At 41.6% G+C, this 19,416-nt stretch overlaps 1 protein-coding gene across 24 annotated transcripts in view; it reads left to right on the top strand.

Moving 5' to 3' along the window:
* The window catches only part of EPHA5 (EPH receptor A5), a 194,468-nt gene that overhangs the window by 138,713 nt on the left and 36,339 nt on the right, over positions 1 to 19,416 (top strand). For 16 of the 24 annotated variants that reach the window (XM_077782943.2, XM_021532602.3, XM_021532606.3 and 13 more), the window contains 3 exons: positions 3,382 to 3,506; positions 6,287 to 6,446; positions 10,438 to 10,543. In XM_077782943.2, the coding sequence (XP_077639069.1) occupies positions 3,382 to 3,506; positions 6,287 to 6,446; positions 10,438 to 10,543 (391 nt within the window). The remainder of the gene's footprint in view (positions 1 to 3,381; positions 3,507 to 6,286; positions 6,447 to 10,437; positions 10,544 to 19,416) is intronic. The other 8 variants (XM_021532603.3, XM_021532611.3, XM_021532608.3 and 5 more) reach the window with 1 other exon arrangement.

The following is a 19,416-nucleotide window of genomic DNA, read 5'->3' as shown; positions in this document are numbered from 1 at the left end:
CTTCTGTTTGCTTTCATCACATGCATGGCTGTTTTCATAAATGGCAAACATAAGCATAAATGATGTAATATCCCTCTTTGATCTTGACTGTATGGCTGAGAAATTAATGCATATGTACAGAACATGAACAGTTCACAATGTACACCCACCTTTTGTTGTGTCACGGCAGGGATTTGAACATGACTTCTGTCTGCTTGCATAAGAAACATAAGATATTACAGCTTCATATATCTTGACTCTTAAGTGAATTTATTTTTTTATATGTTGTACTCCAAATGGAAGGGCTCTGTGGTTTGACTTCTTTCTATTAAGAGGATGCTGCCCTTGAAGAAGCAGTGACCTTTGAAAAGCAAGTCTTAAGTAATCCTTTTATTTTTCTGAGATCATATAGCATAGTATCCAGTTGCAGGCTTTTAAGATGGAATGATTGCAGACTTTGTCCACTTGCCTGGATTGAATTACATTTTGTTTGACAAAGAAAACGCTAAAATACTTATACCTTCCTTCCTTCACTTCAGAGCATCATAATCTCTGTGCATTGAGGATGCAGAGTGGTTGCTGTATCATGCCAGCACCGCTGGGATTTATTGAATTTACTTAATTGGACTTTATCTCACGGTTACACTTTAACACTTCTTTTGAAGGAGATTCAAAAAGGATACGGTTACTCCTAATTCACTTCGAGAGTTGGGTTACTCATTTTCTTATCTTCCATCCGTTTCCCGGTAGAGCAGAGCATTCTGTGAGCCACAATTGGACATTTTAGAGACTTGCATACCCAGAGATTTAAGTCCACAAAGCCGCTCACTAGCCAAGCTTTTTGCACACGCTTTTTAAAGGCAATGCTCTGATTTAGGGGTGTAGGAAGTTTGATGCATGTGTTTGGGTGGGCTAGCGGTGCATTTTGTCTTGTACTATGCAGGTGCACATAAAGGAGAGCTGAACTGCACTGAACCTCCTAGGGAAAGGTTTTGCAGCAGAGTTTGGGAGCACTTACATTGTTTTCTTGGCTGTAATGCACCTGTGAGCCTCAGTCCTGTAAACACTTCAGGAAACCTCAATAAAGTGGATGAAAAATCCACTATTTTATTAGGTGATTTTGATACTGGGAATTGCATGATTTTCACCTTTTTGAGAGGCATTCAATACCAGGGAGAGCTGAGGTCTCTCCTCACTGCTCTTCTCAAGTTTACTTTTGCTAATGGGAGTTTAAAATTGCACTGATGTTCTCTATGGTGCTAGAGCTCTACTGCCAGACCTCTACTGCCAGCTCTGTAAGCATGAGAGAGGCATTGCAGGGATTTGAGGCCATTAGAGATCAGTCCCAGAGGGAAAAGGTCCCTTTTTTTGAGTATTTTGGTGGCTCCTCCCTGTACATGGTAGTGTCTGAGTGGCTCATGATAAGTGATCATTATCATTTGTTTAATGAGTATTGTACAATCTCCTTTTGCTTGGCACCATCACCACACAGCAAGGCTTGTTATCCAATGCCCCTGAAAACTATGTAGCTCCCTTGCATCAGAAGGGGTTTCATTCTATTTTAATGGAGCTCCCTAATCTCTCTATCTTCTCTGAGATAATATATCTGACCATACATGTGTGCACAGATCTCGTATCTCAGATGCACAACTCAGTTTGCTGTGCACAGGTACATATTTAGGCACCTGGGCTGAGTAACAGAAATTCCTTTACCAGATTAGCAGTTTGTTTTTAGGTTGTTATTTGCCTTCACATAGCCCAAAAACTTGTAGAGGACGTTAGTCAGAGAGGGTGACTTTTGCAGATGGAAAATTGCTGGTGATCACCACGCAGGGCCTGCACAAATAATGTGGTCATCATTCAAATCAAGGTGGTTTTTGCCCGCTCAATGGAGCAGTTGGGAGCACAGTGGTGGATGCACAGTTAAAAAGCAAACACTGTCTGTACAGCTCAATGCCAGCTCTCCAGCAGAAAATAGTATGGAAATAGCCTGCACCTTTCAGGAGCCTTCAAGAGTCAAGTGAGGAAAGTAAATAGGAGTGTGAAAAACTAGGGCTGAAGCAAGACTGAGATGTGGCAACTTGCTATAACAGAGAAGCCTTGCTGCTAGCCTTCAGTCCAAGAATAGTTGTCTGGAGCTCTTCCCTTACTTTTTGGCTTAAAATCAGACCTGGAAAAATTAATGTATTTGTTGTCTTTTTTTACTTTATGGGTTGGGTTTTTTTATAGTGTTAAGATAATTTGCTAGTCCTGCATGTAGAAGAAATTGTTTTCTGTAGTTTCTAACACATTTTGGAAGATGAAATGTGGTTGTTTGCTGCTGCTCTTTGCATTCCATTCCCCCTATGGCCACATAAGTTTTTTCCATTGGTCTCCTCAGGGCCCCTGTCATCCTTGCAGGAGCCTGTCTGTATGGAGGGTGAGTTCAAGTCCCTCATCCAGGCATGGCCTGTTTTTATCTCTGGAGAAGCTGCTCTTGGCTCTGCAAATGGGAGATTCTGAGTTTCTCCTGTCCCCTTTCCTTCTCACTCAGTGCTGTTTCCTAATCACTGGCATGAAACACCTGGGGTGTTAGGGCTGCATTGCCCATAGCAAATTCTGCTGGAGAGCTGGTAGGGGTGGCAGCAGCCACAGCTTTAAAAGTCTCTGCAGACATCAGACTGAATACAAAGGATCAAGCCTGTTTCTGATGCACATGTGTGCTGCAAAGGGCAGATAACCTTTCAGGGCTGCATCTTAAAATAATGAACAGAGATTGTATGGCTGCTCTCATGCTGTGGCTTCCCCAAGCACACTGAGAACTTCCAAACTGTGATTGCCATTAAAATCTTTTGCCATTTGCAAGGAATTAGCATCACTATGTGAGCCTGCAACACCCCAGTGATATTTATGGAGAGCAATTGAATTATAAAGGTTGTAATATTCCTTGCTTCTGAAAGGAAGGGCTGAAAGATGCCTAGGCTTAAACTTAAAATACAAAAAATAGTTAAGGAGTCTATGTAATCTAAGGTCTTCTGAAAAATACATGCCTTGAAAACAGGCAAAAGAAAGCAAAGTATAATCAATATGTAATTCTGATAAAGTAGACCCCTGACACATTTGAAAAGAGAAGGTGTGGGTTTGATGTGTTTGAAAATTGTTTGAAAAGATGGGGTTGATGTGTAAGCTGTGATAGTAGTTTCACGTTACTACTTTGCCTTGGTGGTCATGCTACCACAAATCTGTGCAAGTCCAGTTGTTAAAAATGGGCAAATAGCACCAAGGTGAAAACAGACTCCACTGATCTGCAGCAGCTAAGGATTGCCTTGTGTTTGAGCATGCACTGATGAGTTTGACTTGGCTGAGACAGACCATCTTACTAACCATGGTTTTTGTCTGTTCTGTTTTTCTCCTGTCTTGCAGCACCTTCTCCAGTCAGTACTGTGAAAAAAGGGAAGATAACTAAAAATAGCATCTCCCTTTCCTGGCAGGAGCCAGATCGACCCAATGGCATCATCCTGGAATACGAAATCAAATATTTTGAAAAGGTGTGATGGACTGATTTCTGAGCTTCCCAAGTACCTTCTCTTTATTGTTTTCTTCTTTTAGTTATTATTATTTGAGTCATGGAAGGGAATGGAGAGATTTTTATGCATAAATCAATGTCAGATTGATTTTGCAGTAAATGATTAGGAAGACTTGAAATGAGGGTGTTGTTTTCCATTAGTGTGCCACTTCTCTTGAACAAATACATTAAATCCGCGTGTCAGATTCCTCTCCAGCTTTATCACATTAAGATAGAGCCTGCTCATTTGTTAAAAATAGAAGGGGCTGGGGACTGAGCATCTGTCTCCTCCCAGAAACATCAGGCAATCTCTTGCCTTTGGTATTTCAATTTCTCATTTGATTTTCCATCCACTGTGAAAGGAGAGGAGAAGGGGGTTCTGGAGAGAGACTGCATGTTCTCTGATATGAAGAAGGGTATCTTGGCTTAAAAACTTGCCTGGGTTTTCCAGCTCTTTCTCTTGGTTTAAAGGGAAGCAGTCTCCCCACAAAACTTGCCTCTCCTAGTCTTCATTTCAAATGGTGACTTGTTATCTTCCTGCAAAATTAATGCTGCTTAAATGAAAATGGTTACAAATGCACTTTATCAAAGTAATGTATTTTGAGTGATACAGCCTTAAATCTTTGGAAATCTTAGATTTCCAAAAATCAGGTTTTCAGGATTTGACTGCATAGCATTTTTTTGCATTAGCTGGAATTGTAAGGTGTTCTTTTTTCCTTGGAAACATTCAGGCTTTCTACATGAAAAGAAGAGGAAAATAATGAAACTGAGTCGCAATTCACTTTTTTAGGGGGATTGAATTTGTGTTTTAAGGAAGATATTCCATTAGCTCTATCTGTGATCCAGGTGAAATTGCTCAACATGGACCAGGATTAGGTCCTTACTCCTTCTGTCTTTCTCTAAATATGGGAAGGACCTGCTCAAGCAGCCCGTGCAAAGAGAGGAAAAGATTCCATAAATCTTCTCCATCAAAATAAAATTAACATTATTTTTGCAGCTGAGGGAGCTTGTGAAATAGATACGTGAGTGACTTAAATGGGGCTGAAGATTAAGGTGCACAGCAAGAATCAGGTTATTTTGTTGTTAGAAATAATCCATTATTAATTATTTTATTAGGCTGTTATAATGACTTTTGGGGTACATTGAATCCTTACCATGGAATGGCTTGGGAAGAACACCTTTCAGAAACCAAGAAAAAGGCAAAGCAGATAACTAAAGTGAAAAAAACTGTGTATTTCTTCATATTCCTTAGCTTGTTTTCAAACAAATTGGTGGGAGAAGGGACTTAAAACATTGTATTTGTAGTCCATAAATAGTCTCAAATAGCTTCAGCAAATAGTTCTTCAAGAGTGAGTCCTTTGTAGAGAGGTAGCATCAGCCAGTCCAAATTTATACTGTCTTGATTTATTTTCTTCAGGCTGAGAGTGAAGCTTTGTATTTTCCATAGAAAAGCTCAAGAGTCCAAGTGTTTGCAGAAGCTAACAGTGTATTGAAAAGTTAATTGGCTGACATACAAGCAAAGATGTGACCTAATATTCACTTACTGCTTTTTAACCAGTAGTTGAGATAGGCTGGGAATGTTGCCCTTAATCCTTTTTCTTTGTTGCTACTATAATTTATATTCTCTCAGTTTTCAGCCCTTCATAAGGGTAAATTCACATTCATTTCCAAGGGACAAGAACGATTTATATTAAATGTTTGGGAAGACTGAGTTTTGTCAGACTGCATTTCTGTAAGAGGGATCACTCCTTAATAAGAAAAAAAGGGCACACACATATATATATATGTATGTGTGTGTGTGTGTGTGTACACATTTCTCCAGAACAGGCTTCAATTGAGAAATTTTGTAATCTTACATTCAAAGAATTCCAAGCACCTTAGCCAGGCATATTGCTGTCAATGGGAATTTGGCCATTAAATTTAAGAAAAAGAAAAATGAGCTCAGATTCTAAGAACTATCCAGAAATCTTGGTAAGGAACTACTAAAAACTCTGGTTTAACTCATGATGATTTTGATCTGAGAGGATATAGTGAATAAAAAGCAGTTTCCAAATTTGTAGACCTAAATTTATGAGCTCTTGTCTAGATTATGTGTTACAGTAAATAATTCTAAGAGTAATTACTTAGCATTTCAACAAAATTTTAATCAAAGAACTGGAACTGTTTCACATTAGAAACTGATGTAGATGAAGATTTATTTCAGCAATTTTTCTTCAAGTTCATTGCTTCAGAAGAACAATGCAAAAATTAGGTATTTTCCTGGCATTTTGGTTTATTATTCTCTTCCCAAGGTCTAATTCGTGGTTGTAGAAATGCAGGCATAAAGTTGTATAGTGTGCAATATATTATTCTCTTTTAGGCCTACTTACACTACTGGGAAGCCGTTTTGATGTAAATCAAAATCCTTTTTTAAGGTGATGGGACTTGTTTTATCTTCCCTTTGCCTTGGGATTGATCTTTGTAGGATAAACCTTTCCATTGCCTCAGGCCATGTACATCCCGAGCAGTGGAGAGCTGCTTCTACTGCAGATGCCGATTGTGTGCCTCCTAGAATCATTGATTATAAAAGAGAAAATCAGATCTCACATTTTGTGTTGCAGAAAGGACCTTCAGAGAGGGGGTTTTGAGGAAGAAATCCTCAAAAATGCATACTTCAGTCATCTTTTGTCATGTTTCTCTGGGGGTTGTTAAGAGTCTGTCTTCTCTGAGAGCCATTCTGTGTGTGTTTGAACTTCGTGGTTTTTGGGGGGGTTTTGGGAAAAGGACCAGGAGACGAGCTACACCATCATCAAGTCCAAAGAGACGGCGATTACGGCGGATGGCTTGAAGCCAGGCTCGGCGTACGTGTTCCAGATCCGAGCCCGGACAGCTGCCGGCTACGGGGGCTTCAGCCGGAGGTTCGAGTTCGAAACCAGCCCAGTGTGTAAGTGCTTTTATTTCTGTCAGCCCGTGTCTCTGCAGCGCTCACCTGAAACAAGGCAGGGGATCGATACCTCTGCAGAGAGCACTTCCTTCTATTGGCTTCATCCCTTGGCTTCGGAAACGCCGGGCACATCGTGACTCTGCACTTGGCATAGTTGTCCTTTGCTCCCTCGTAGTGGGGTAGGAGATCTTCAGAAATTCTTGACATTCCATTTAGAAAAATCCTGTATTTACAGGAGCCTGGTGTAAGAGAGTCTTTCCTCTCAAGAGGGACAGAGGGGATAGGACCTTGTCCTTAAAGGCTGACTGCAGAGGATGCTGAGCTCTCTTAAATGCCTACATCTGGAAGGAAAAGCCCTGAAATTGTGCCTCTCTGCAAGGGGAAGAGTTGAAACCAGCATTAGTGTCATTTGTGTTTTTTGGGGAAAGTTCCTATCAAGTTAATAGATTGTTTCTGTTGGCTGCCAAGGCCACAGCCTCAAGAAAAGGAGGTTGACTTGAAATCAGAAATGGTAAAAAATGTGCACTGCAGGTGCAGGACTTCTTCTTGGCCTGTTACATTTGTGGGTTTTCAAATTTTCTTTTTTTCTTTTTTTAATGAAACTAATCCAGGGCTGGATTCTGGAACTGATTCTATGGCAGGGTGAGGCACACAGGCTCAGCTGCTCTTTCTTCTGTGTTTAGGCACAGCTGTGGGGAAATTTTTTTTGCCCCAAATACAGAATTTTGCCAAGGTGTCAAATACAGTTTTGTCCACCAAAAATATGTCTTCTCTCTATTAGTTTGTACAGCTGTCATTTATTAATTTTTATGCTGTGTGCATGGAAGAGGAATTTTATGGTGGAAATACTCTGATCATTCCTGTGGGAAGGGACTGTTTTCTGTATTTTCCTTGGAAATTTAAATTCATCAATACTTTGATTACTGTTACTCCAGTTTATTTAAATACATCATCTTTGAGGAGAAGATGCCGAGTTGTCTTTTCAGTGCATGCTGCCTTTGAAGTCAGAACAGATTTTCAAGGAGTCATTTCACATGTGCAAATGTAGCTATGGAGCCAGTGATTAAGCTAATACAGTGAAAATTGCATCACAATGCAAACAATAATGCAGTAAGGACAGTCTATTTAATGTATTTCTTATTTTATTAACCATTAATTGTGCTCTATAAGTAGCAACCAAATCATGTTATGCCAAAAAATTATTCTCTATAGTTTTTCTCAGTTGGAAAGTTTCTAGCTTAGAGTTGTTTGAGTAGTACTGTCCTGGTCTGTTAATGAGTAACACATGAAATATATGCACATTTGATCTATTACCTATGATTCTGGTCCAAAAATAATAGCACTTTCATCAAGCCTATCATGTAAGTATCTGTGTTAATTGGGACTTTTGGAGGACATCACATTTTGAAACTAGAAATTCTGTGGGTCATTTAGTCATACCCACATACCAGTCTTTTTCTGGGCATTTTAAAGGCAGAGGAATAGGTACTTCTCTGATATTAAGGAGCTGCTGGCATAGTCAGAGGAATACCTACCACATGGTCCTCAGTTTGGGAATGGGACTTGCTCATCTGTTGGACTCAAACTCTGGCTAATGCCAGACTTAACCAGATACTCTAACACTTGATAGTATTGAAATACAATGTAAACCTCAGTATCTTGCAAAATGCAGCTCTGTTTGACATTTAAAACCTTATAAAAAGCATTTTTTCCCCCAAAGCCCTATATAAAGTCAATATTTGTGTCAGGAGTGTGACCAGACTCCCACTTCTTTCCTGCACGTCCTGGAGATTTTGAAAGCAAGCACAGATCGAAATCTCACTGCTACATCAGAGTACAGATCTGAACTTTTTTTAGAGCCAAAGCAAATGATTTTTATTCAAGCACAGATGAAAACCTTTCAGTGGCTGTCTTAAGAAACAATTTCCAAGTCTTTTGGACTGAATGACAGCTTTTGTTTCCAATTTGCAAGATTTCTATCGTTATCTTTAATACATCTGGAGGAATTATACAACGACAGACTGAGAAATGCAATGGAGAAAAGCTATAAGCTGGTTTGATCTTCCCTCTTTTTCCAAATTTTGGGAATTTTTACATACTTCTCCTTGCTTTTGCAATTCTGCAAAGCACCATGAAGCAGCCAGGGCTTCAGTTTTCAGCAAATTTTTTTTATTTGAGTGGAAGGTGTTGCTGCGTGTATCCACTTGTTGCTTCCTCCTTTCCAAATGCCACCAAGCTCATCTAGCCCCAAAAACTAACCTTGCCAAGAGCTGGGTTTTGGCTGGATTGGTGAACTAATCTAGCTGCTCTGCTGGGCAGGAGTAGGAACATATCACCAAGCTGAGAAGGAGTAATGCAGGGGTGTGTGTGAGTGTCCCTGACTTTGAATGGCAGCAAGCCCCAGCTTGGCTTACGGATTCAGGCTTTTCATCTGCCATAGATCATAGTGGAATTTATCTCATTTCCCCATCCCTTGAGCTGTGCAAAAAAACCCACCAATCACTGCTTAGTGTTCTCCTTTAAATGTTTTTCTTTTTAATTATTTTGTCAAGAAAGCAGTAAAACACCATCTTAAGGAGCCCCTATAACTTCATGAGGCTAATATAATCTCTGGGAGATGGCAGAGGTTTGGAGCAGTTAACATGAAATATTTAATGTATCAAGACCAGTCCTTCTGAAATCACTTACACTGCTGTAGCAGGTCCACCCTGCTCACAGTTAAGCACCAGAGAGCTCCCATATGAAGAGCTGTGTGAAGCCCAGTGCAGATCAATGTTTAATGCCATACCTTTCTGTCTTTCCTTTCCTTTAACAATTAATATGGGACTATATTCAGTATTTTATAGCCTTCATAATGTTAATCCTGTGCTAAGGACCCTTTTTTAGTTCAATCATTTAGTTAAAGGCTTCTTCAGTACGCAATCAATTGCTGCTGCTCTCTGGGGTGGATGAAGCTTCATCCTGGGCTGGCACAAGGTTAAGAGCTATAATGAGGCTTTCCCCCACAGAGGAGTGGTTCCTGTGCCAGGGAGCTGGTTTTGCAGAGAGGATGTGAGGTTTGTACCCTGGGGTGGTTATATACATGCAGCTAAATAAGCTGGCAGCAAAGAGGGCAAGGTGAGGAGACTTTGCTTTCTGCTTGGGGAGCCCTACATACAAACCCCTGGGGGGAAGTGAGCTCCTTTCCCTGCCAGGTAAGGCAAATAAACAATATGCAAGTGGTATTAGCGTTTCCATTTTACAGCCTACAGCAACTTGTTCACCTGCTCTTATTTGACCCATGTCAAAACTCAGTTCTCCATCAGCTCTCCTGACTTTTCTGCTGGTGTCTTTATCACCAGCTCTGTCTCCTGCCTTTTGGCAGGAGGGCTCCTTACAAGGCACAGACTGGAAAAGTTTTGCTTCCCCAAGTTTTGGCCAATAAAAAGACCAACCACTGTATGTGTCTTAGCCAATTCCTTTTTTACAGAGGGCACTTTATGGCCATGTGATAGAGATGCCACAAGGAGTTAGTTTATAATTATTTATAGCTGCTTGAAGTGCAGGTAATTCTTTTTATCTTGTAGATTTTACTTGTGTCTGTTAGCAAAAACATTCCATAAATGTTCTCTCTGACTGCTGGGTTTTCATCCAAATGAGAGCCTGTTGGGTTTTCATCTTTTATCTCTGATTTCTAATGCAGCTAATTTAGGGAGAAAAACTCAACTTCACAAACTCAAAGGCCGCATCCTGCAATGCTTTGGTTTCTGAATTCAGCAATGAGATGAAATCTTGTTGGGTTTTTGGCTTAGAGTTGCATGTGGTTTTGTTTCTTTCCACCCATATCCTTTCCAAACTAGAAACAGACAGCAAAAGGGGGGAAATACAAACAGTAAAAGAATAAACGAACTGGTTAAGACTTGAAACCTTGTTGGCAGCCTCACTAGAACAACTCATATGAGTGCTGACTGTCATTTTAACCCTAATCTCCATTTTCTGTTTCTCATCTCAGCAGTAGCTGCATCCAGCGACCAGAGCCAGATTCCTATAATTGTTGTGTCTGTAACAGTGGGAGTCATTCTGCTGGCTGTTGTTATCGGTTTCCTTCTCAGCGGAAGGTAAGAGAAGAAGCTGTGTATTTATACTTCTTCAACTTTTGTAATAACTTTTATCTGACCAGCTGATTAGTGTGATTTAGGCAAAAGCAGCATGTGAACAAAGCTGTCAAGCGGTAGCACTGTAAAACAGCACGAGGGTGGGCTGATTGATCTGTTTGGACAAGCAGGAATGACAAAGGCACTCTCACAGATGTAGTTCGCTTCCCAATGATTTTCATCTGTCTATAGGCTGGCCCTGATTATTTGATTTGATTCTCACAGGACTGTTTTCACATTCCTTTAAAAATAAGCAGAACATGTTATTACAGGTAAAATATCTTCACCCCCATATGTTTGTACTCAGAACTTGCAATGGACTTTCCTCACAGAGAAAACATAACTTCAAGAAAATGAGAATAAAGCCACTGAAATGGCCAAATGCCCCACATTTTGGTCAGACCTGGATTTCATTTCTCATGTGTACAGTACTAATGTGTTCCCCAAGGATTAGTAAATCATACAGAGAGCTTCCCCCACAGAGGGAGACACTCTGCCTCAAGCCATCCCATTGACTTCTCATGTGCTTAAACATAGGCAAGTGATGAAAGCCTTGACTATACCATCTCTGACAACTCTAATGGAAGTTGATGGAATTTTTTGATGAACAAGAGATTGTGGTACTGGGGCAAAATCTGGTTTGTATCAGGATAATTTTGTACTGCAATATTAAAGTTGTTTGGCAGCCAGCGTGGAAGGCACTTTTTTAAAATTCTACATGTATATTAGTACCTTTTTTTTTAGTGGCAGTAGTCAAACAATGCAACGTCCTTCATGCATATGTGAAGTACAACAAGCAATGTGAAGTGCTCCACAAAGCAGTGTGAAGTACATGTACTGATAAGACTGAATTTGTTTTCAGTGCAAAATAAGCACTTATGCTTCTAAGGTACCCATCAGACCACAGTTGCTTTTATGATATAGGTCTGTCCTAAGCTTTGGTCTAGCAAGTTGGCTGTGAATTACAGGATATTGTAAATATCAGGAGATGTTATAGATGTAGAGGAACTGCGTTGAATTTGTTGGTTGAGGGTCTTATTTCTCAGAGGAGGTAAGGTATCAGTCTGCAAATGCAGAGCAGTGGAATCCTGCCAGGCTGAGCAACTCTGTCCCCAGGCATAAGGCATCTGTGGAAGGACACGGACACAGTTATTTCCTGTCTTGAAAGGTAAGTGTGCTGCCAGACTCATCTCCAGTCAAGGTCAGAGACTGACAGTCTCTTCCAGCTCAGCTGCTTGAGCTCCGGTTGTCTGCTTTGAGTGACTTGTTGGGCTTAAAAATGGAAAAGTAAATGCTCCTGTCTGCATGAGAAGCATGCAGCAGCAGAAGGAGGGTGGGGGGATGAGTCAATGGCTACAGCAATTCACACCAGGGCCTACAGGAAAGCTGTAGTCAAAAGACTTGGCTCTGAACACTCTAGACAGGATTCAAGTCTCTCCTTAAAGGCTAGAGGTTATTGAAATTCCTCTTCAGTCAGAGCAGGTGGATGTGAACCTTGGCTTCCCCCAGCCTGGATGTATTGTATTGGTGCAAACAGGAGAAAGCATGTGTGACTGTAGGGAAGCTGTGGATGTAACCTGGCACCTCTGTGAGGAAGAGGGGGGTGAGTGACAGGTAGAGGAATGTATATCCCTCTTTGGCCATGGGGAATCACAGCTGTGTGGCTGCCAACAGCTCCTGCTTTTCCCACAGTCACTGACAAAGGCTCAGTACCCCTCAGAGGAAGATGTACTTTTACAAATCTCCTTTTCACTGCTACTCTCTCTAGTCTCAGCAAGTTGCAAACCCTGAGCCATTTGTCAGCAGTTCTCATTAGTTACATCTTTCTGTCCTCTTGCCTAATGTGCTTTCCAGGACGTGCTTCCTCTTAGCTCTTTATTTCTTGGCATGCTTATGAAAGCCCTTGTCTCCTTTGGCTAGTTTTACTGCTGCCTCCACTGCTACCTTAATCCTTCTACCTTGTCTTCACACTTCCCTCTGTGGACCCCAGGGCAGCTGCAGGTTTCTGGGACATTCTCCATGGTGCCATGCTGGATGTCTGGGAAGGGTGGGCACAGGGAGCTGAGCTCTTCATCCATTTTTGTCTTTTCTAACCTTCTCCTAACTGAAAAGACCACAGTCCTTCATTTGGAGTTGGTGGAGAAGCCTCCCACACTAAGGTTTGGTCTATTATTAGAAAATTGACTTCAAAACCACAGGACTTCTCTGCCAATTTGACTTCCCATGAATTTTAAAGTCCATCTAGTACATTGAGTGACTTGTGAGAACAGCAAAATAAACCCCAAAAATCCAGAAAGACAACAGACAATTTGAAATTAAACAAATTGAAACAAAGAAATTGCTCTGGTTTGGAAGAAAGCAGAGATGCCAGGGAGATATGTTACTCATGCTGCTTTGCCTTGGATATGGATTCAAGACAATTTGTGGAGTAACTCTCCTGCTGTGACAGCAGGGACAATAAACATGTTCCAAGTCTTGGGATAATCCCTTTCTGAAGCAGTTAACCTGTTTCTGGGAGATGTTTTCCTATTAAACCTCTGTAGTGGTTGTGTTGTTCCAGTGCCTGGTTCCAAGGGGGTTGCATTTTCTTTCCTAATTCTTTCCTGTATGTGTTATTAGGAAAACAGCTATTTTGAACTCCAGCTGGAATCACTACTGCTTGTCACACCAAGCAAGCTGTGCAAAGCCCAGGCTCTGTCTTCTCTGTTGATTTAAGAGAGTATGAGAAGGAGAAAAACCATCTTGCTCTGCCCGACTGAGGATGTAGCCTGGCCAGCTCTTGCAAATAGACTACTTTGTGCTGGCTTCAGGGTGCTCCCAGGTCCCTGAGAGGCTCTGGATGCCTCAGGATATTCCTCCCTAGGATGCTCTATGGGACCTCTTTGCACCTATCCTCCCAAGTCCCAGGCTGCAGCAAGTACAGGCAGTTCTGCAGTGTGCAGTGAATGTCATCCTGCTCTTGGCAGCTCTGAGAGGAGTTTCCAGCAGTCACAGGCTGAGGAGTTTGCAGGAGTCTGCAGGCTTTGTATTTTTTGCTAGGCTCCCAAAGGCAGTACCACACCTTTTCCTTTTTTTTTTTTTGTTTTTTTTGCTTTCAAGTCTCTGTAGTTTTCTTGCTTCTTTTGAATGAATATATGTAACAGCTTGGCATTTCCCGTTGGCAGCTGGCCCTAAACCAAAGGTCAGTTGAACAGTAGTTGTGGTGGCATTTCCACATGTCAGCGTCCATCTGTGGAAATGCACTTTGCGTCTGAAGCTGGAGATTCCTGGGAATTTGAAACTAAATGTGCTTTGCCCTAAACAATTAAGCTGCATTTCAGAGCTGATTTACTTGCAGATGCTCCAGACAACTTCCTGTAAATAACATGTCCTCTGACCAAGGTCATAAATGCCAAGCCAAATAGCTGATCACTTTTTTAAGTTATCTTGCTCCTTGCATCAAGGACATATTAATAATACAACAATTGGGATTACAAATCAAAGAGATTCACTAAATCAGACTGCGGTTGTCTCAGCATAAAAAAGAGAAGTGGATTGAAAATCTATTATTAAACCAGCTACAAGTATTTAATTAAAGAACACAGAGTGGTTACTGCCTCTGTTTTTTTAGGATTATGTGTTCTCAAAAGTGTGGTGCATTTTACAGATAGAACAAATCTATAAATTCTGCTTTCCTAGCAATGCGTGAATTAGATGTCTGTTACCATTACTGTTCCTGACTGAAGTACGTATTAATCTAAAATCATTACTTTTGTTTTAAAGTCTGTGTCAGACAATCCAGTGACAAAGATCTTTGCACTCCTTCTCACAGAGAGCAGTAAAGTGCCTCGGTTTTTGTTGTGTGGCATCAGTCTTTCTCCCTGCAAACTGAGGTAAAGAGACAGATTTTCAGCTGGGGAGGAGACCAACTGCTCCAGAGAAGTACCCCTCTTTTGTCCTTCAAACCCAGCCCTCTTTGCAAAACAGACAAGGTCTTAGGGTGAGTGTTAAGAGACTACTGGTTCCTCCAGTCCCCCAAGCTTTCAAACTTCATAGCACTAAACAAAAACATGAGCTTTTACAGAGTAAAGTGGGGAAGATATTAGGTCAATGCTGTGCATGTTTGCAAAAGCTGTTCAAAACACCCAAGTCAACTGTGCATCTGCATTTATAGCCAACTATCCATTATGGATGACCTTTCCATCTCAAGTGATCTTCCAAATAACCAGAGGGAGCTTTTCGTAGAACTTAGGGGAAAAAAAATTGAAGCAGCAAAAAACTGTTCCTCACCCTGTGTCATGCACATGTAGAAAGTCTCCTTCTGGCAAGGAACTAGCCTCTGAAAGACAAAGCAAAGACAAATCTTGCCACCTGGGTATTGGCAATTAGAGGCCCTTACACCAGCCTATCCATCCTTGACCTTAGTTGATTTAGACTTTTAAATATCCCTGCCTGTGGTGGCAGAGGACTACTTTCTGGACACAAATATGTGCATCTTGTTAAAAAGTGACTTTCAGGGAATAGAGAGGGTGAAAGATTGCGGTATATATTCCAGGTCCTGAGAGAGTGTTTACAACCTTTTGTGATGTGGAAAGTCAAAATGGATGAATTTTTCCACAGCCTCCCCCCATCCTATTTTCCAAGTTGTGTCAGGGCTTAAAATAGTTTGCTTTTTCAATATTTCCGTAGGAAATGGGAGACAGTCTACAGATAATGGTTTTCATAGAGAATTTTTCCAGCATGAGTCACAATTTTTGTTAGTTGGGACATTTTAAAGGATTTTTATCTCTACATTCTTGCCTGCTCTTCCTTCTTCCTGCAGGACATTGTCTCCTGTGATTTATAGCCACTTTGTTATGCTGCCTACTGCCAAATATTCCCCACGATTCACCTGACAAGAGGAAGGATTTTGTTGAGGAAACTACTGCTCTGCCAAATCAAAATTCTCATCCACCAAGAGCAGGCAGGGTCCTGCTTCTGTTGGGGTCAAGGTTTTTACTACTTCCATCCTACTTTCAGCCTCTTTGCTGGTTCATTTTCCCAGAGAGGAGCAGTGCTGGTGTACAGTACTGCTCACTGAAGGCAGAGTGCTCCAGTGCACCCTTCTGCACAGGGTTAGACCTTCCTAGGGCCTGTGTGGAAATCTGCTGCTCGTAGCACCCGTCTCTAACATCCTGTCAAGATCAGCCTGGCAAATTTGGCTGCTCCAACACCTCATTCCTCTTCTCTTCTAAATACTTTTTGGCTTAGTGCAGACTTGCCGAGCTCCGCAGGGCAGTCTGTGCTCTGCAGTCTCAAGATGGGTTTAAGGACTCAGGCTTATCTGCCTTTGGATGACCTTGGCCCAGACAGAAGGTGAGAGTTAACCAAATCTGTTACTAAGCTCCAAGTTATTCCTGGGTTCCTCTGGCAGTGGCCAAGGGAGTGGGCTAGAAGGACTGTGAAGAACAGATAAGCAACCGGCATAAGCTTTGTCTGAGCAGGGAAAATGGGAGCTAGTGCAGCAGTAAGTGACAAAACCTCCTTGCCTTCTTGCAGGTGATTTGTTTCATGGATTGTGCAAGTCCTGTTTCCACTTGGAGAAGGGAACTGAGCTGCCCTTCAAACTGGAATTTGTAGCAGCTTGAGGCCTGCTGAGCACCCCTTGTGTATGTAGTCTTTGAAAGGGGGATTTTACTGTGTCTTCTCTTGACTGTAGAGTGGGTAGAGAATGATGAAGGAAGACAGACTCTTGTCCTCCTGCACTTCTGAATATGTGGATGTTTCACCGTGCTTTGAAATCAGAAGTGTGACTTCTGGGGCTTCACCATGTAGTGGCACTTGGCCTCTTACCTAGAAAAAATGTTATCTCTGCTTTCTTATGTCTTAGACATGGAAAAGTATAATGCCAAAAGTCTTTCCAAGTGCAATTCCTTTCCCTGAAGACATTGCTTTCCTTCCCCATGGTGACTACATAGCTGTCATCTCCTTGGCCTTCTGCATTCTCAGTTTTTCTCAAAGAGTGCAGAGAGAAGCTTTAACATATGAGCTAGGATAGCTCAGCAGGAAGAGCAGGTGACTCCTTAAACTTTCGTATCTTTTGGGACAAAGTGGGAATATATTCCTAGCAGCTCACAGTGTGTAATGGTACTTCTCTGATGTTTAGAGCAAGCAAGTTGACTCAGGAATTGCCAGGTGTAGCGCTGGCCTCCTGACCTGGAGATGCAGAAAGCAATCATTACCATCACTCAAAGCTGTGTGAAGGATTAGAAAAATCTTCCCAGGCACCCTCAAGTATTTCAGTCTCTAATTGCAAGCCTCTGAAGAACATCCCATTAGAACAGCTTATTAAAAGCAACAAATGAGACTTCCATTTATCATGATTCCAAGACTTCAGCTTATAACTCTTAAAAGCCACATCTATATATGGCAGAGCCTCTCTGAATTCTATCTAGCTATTAAAAATGTAGTTTAATTCAAAATGCTCTCTGGGTCATCTGCAGACTTGTGGTAAATTAATTACATTAATTGCAGGCACAGTTGCTGGGGCCCATGATATATATACATTTCATTAACCAAACCCAGGGTTTGAAGCAATGCCAAGAGTGTTGATAAGTGCTCCTCGCACAGGTTTATTAAAGTTTGGGCTCTGGACAGTTGGGTTTGCCAACCACATAAGCTTTGTGGGGGTCACCTTATCTAGAACAGGAGGAGTGCTGTCCCTGTGTGCCTGAGATAGCAGAGTTGGGCTGGCCAGGGAGCAGGGCAATGCCAGCAGGCCACAGAGGTCCCGGAGGTGTCACTGCGGCTGCAGGCTCCTCTGCTTTTTTTTTTTTTTTTTTCCCACCTGCAGCCCTTTCCTTGAAGCCAGGGCTAGAAGCAGGTGTCACACCTTGTTTCAAGCAAGCTTGGCTTCTGGAGATGGTGTGGCCTCAGAGCCTGTTCTTTCCCAGCCAAGGGGATTTAACGCTGCAGGAGTTTTCTCCATAACTTTTGCTGTTACGGGAACATGTCATCTGTCATCCTGCAGCAGATCAGAGGGGCTCCTGACCAGTAGCAGCCCCCACTAGCTCTCCTCATACTTTGCTGGTTGATTCAGTGAGGCTGGAGGAGACTTTGCAGATAAAATTGATGTATGCAGTGCTTCGTTCAACTCTGCTATCCAGTATAGGTCAGCTTGCTGGCTAAAGATCTAAAACCCTAGAGAAGTCCAGCTGTATTTCATTAAAAAGCATTTTAATCTTATCCATAGCATTTGATCTTGTCTGGAAGGCTTTTGCTTTGAGCTCCTCAGTTTCTAGACTAAGAAAACCCTGCAGGAAAGGAGATGAGACCTGGGCCCCTCCTAGAAGCCATCAGACACCCAAATCTGATGGCCACAAGATGCGTGATGACCTTGCTTGAGTTTAACATCAGTTTATTTGCCTCAGGATTTTTATATTTTGAAGTTTATCTGCCAGATCAAGCCATCCTTTTAACACAAGTAGTAATAAATCTTCCTTTGTCCTGACTGTTCGGACCAATTAGTAAGTTCACTTACCTATCCAAGTGCTCTGTGGACCGGAAAGTGAATTTTATTGTCTGCTGATCCTGATTTGTTTATTTCTAAGCACTTTAGATTTCCCCTAATGCTAAACCTCAGAGTATTTTGATCACAAGTGCACAGCTGATGGGTTTGTAGGAGCAAGGCTACACTGAAGTACATTTCTCTTGCACCTGAACATTTGTTTTTTACTCTGTATAAAGAGAGTGAGATCTGAAGTGCTCCAGATTCAGTGCAGGGAACTCATTTCGTCTCAGAGCAGGCCTGTTGCTGATGAGGTCATAAAGAGTTTTCTTTGTTCAAGGAAACATTGAGCTCTTTTCATTTTAAGGAAGAGATTGCTTTTCAGGTTAATTGAACAGTTGTTTGGAAAACTTTGTATGCTGAGTGGTGTGGAGGTGTGGGAAGGTTTGGTGGCAGCAACCATTAGAAAATGCCTGGGGGAAAAGGGCCTCCTAGCTGAAACATAAACTAAAGTGCCACATCCAGACTGATCTTCTGGAGATGCACCACTTCCCTGCACTCAAATCCTGCAAAGTTAAAGGAAGAAAATGGCAAAATTTACTCAAGATACATAGTGCTTTGGTTTCCTTTGTGTACTTTTGTTTTGGATCTCTGGTGTTAACTTGGATCTACGGAGTGGGTTAGTGAAGGCTGATCTGCTTCCATATTAGTATGACTGAACAAGCTGAGACATTATGAAAATAGAAAATATTGTTAATTATAGCTAGAGATATTGGCATTGCTGTTTAGAAAATGCTAGCAAGTTGTTTTGCTGATGCAAAAGGAGCTTAGAAGACATTCTTCACCAATTTTAATTTAAGTAAGCACATAATCCAGTGTATAATTCTGTAAATCGTTGCATGCCTGAAGTTATTTTGCATCATAGTTTAAGGCAATGCAGTTGGAGAATGTTAATTTTGTCTAAATAAACTATTTTAATGTATTTAGACATTGTAAGTCATACTGTATAAAAATCTGACACGCACAGGATTTTTTTCAAGAATGACTTGTGATGACTGAAGAGAAATGAAGAGATCTTCAGCTGACTTTAATTGGAGTATACCTGCACCACTTGGCTCTGAAGTCCACTGAAGTCCTTCCTGTTGTTTCTTTCTGCACTGTGTACTTTTCCATGATGAACTATGTTAATAGATTTGGTAACAGAAAATTGGCTGTGCGAGTTCTCTGACAAGGATAAAGGGCAATTACTGAGGTGCAGCCAGCATTGGGTTGAGAACTGATTCTGGGCAAACCCATAGTCTGATTAAAGTAATGGGTGAGCAGCCTTCAAAGGCAAGCTGTGGCTGCACGGTGTGCCTTTCAGCTCACCGTA

The sequence above is a fragment of the Lonchura striata genome, chromosome 4 (assembly GCF_050655825.1).
Source record: "Lonchura striata isolate lonStrDom1 chromosome 4, ASM5065582v1, whole genome shotgun sequence".
NCBI lineage: Eukaryota > Metazoa > Chordata > Aves > Passeriformes > Estrildidae > Lonchura > Lonchura striata.
Note: the sequence above shows the minus strand (reverse complement) of the source record. Positions and strands in the feature narration are given on the sequence as shown.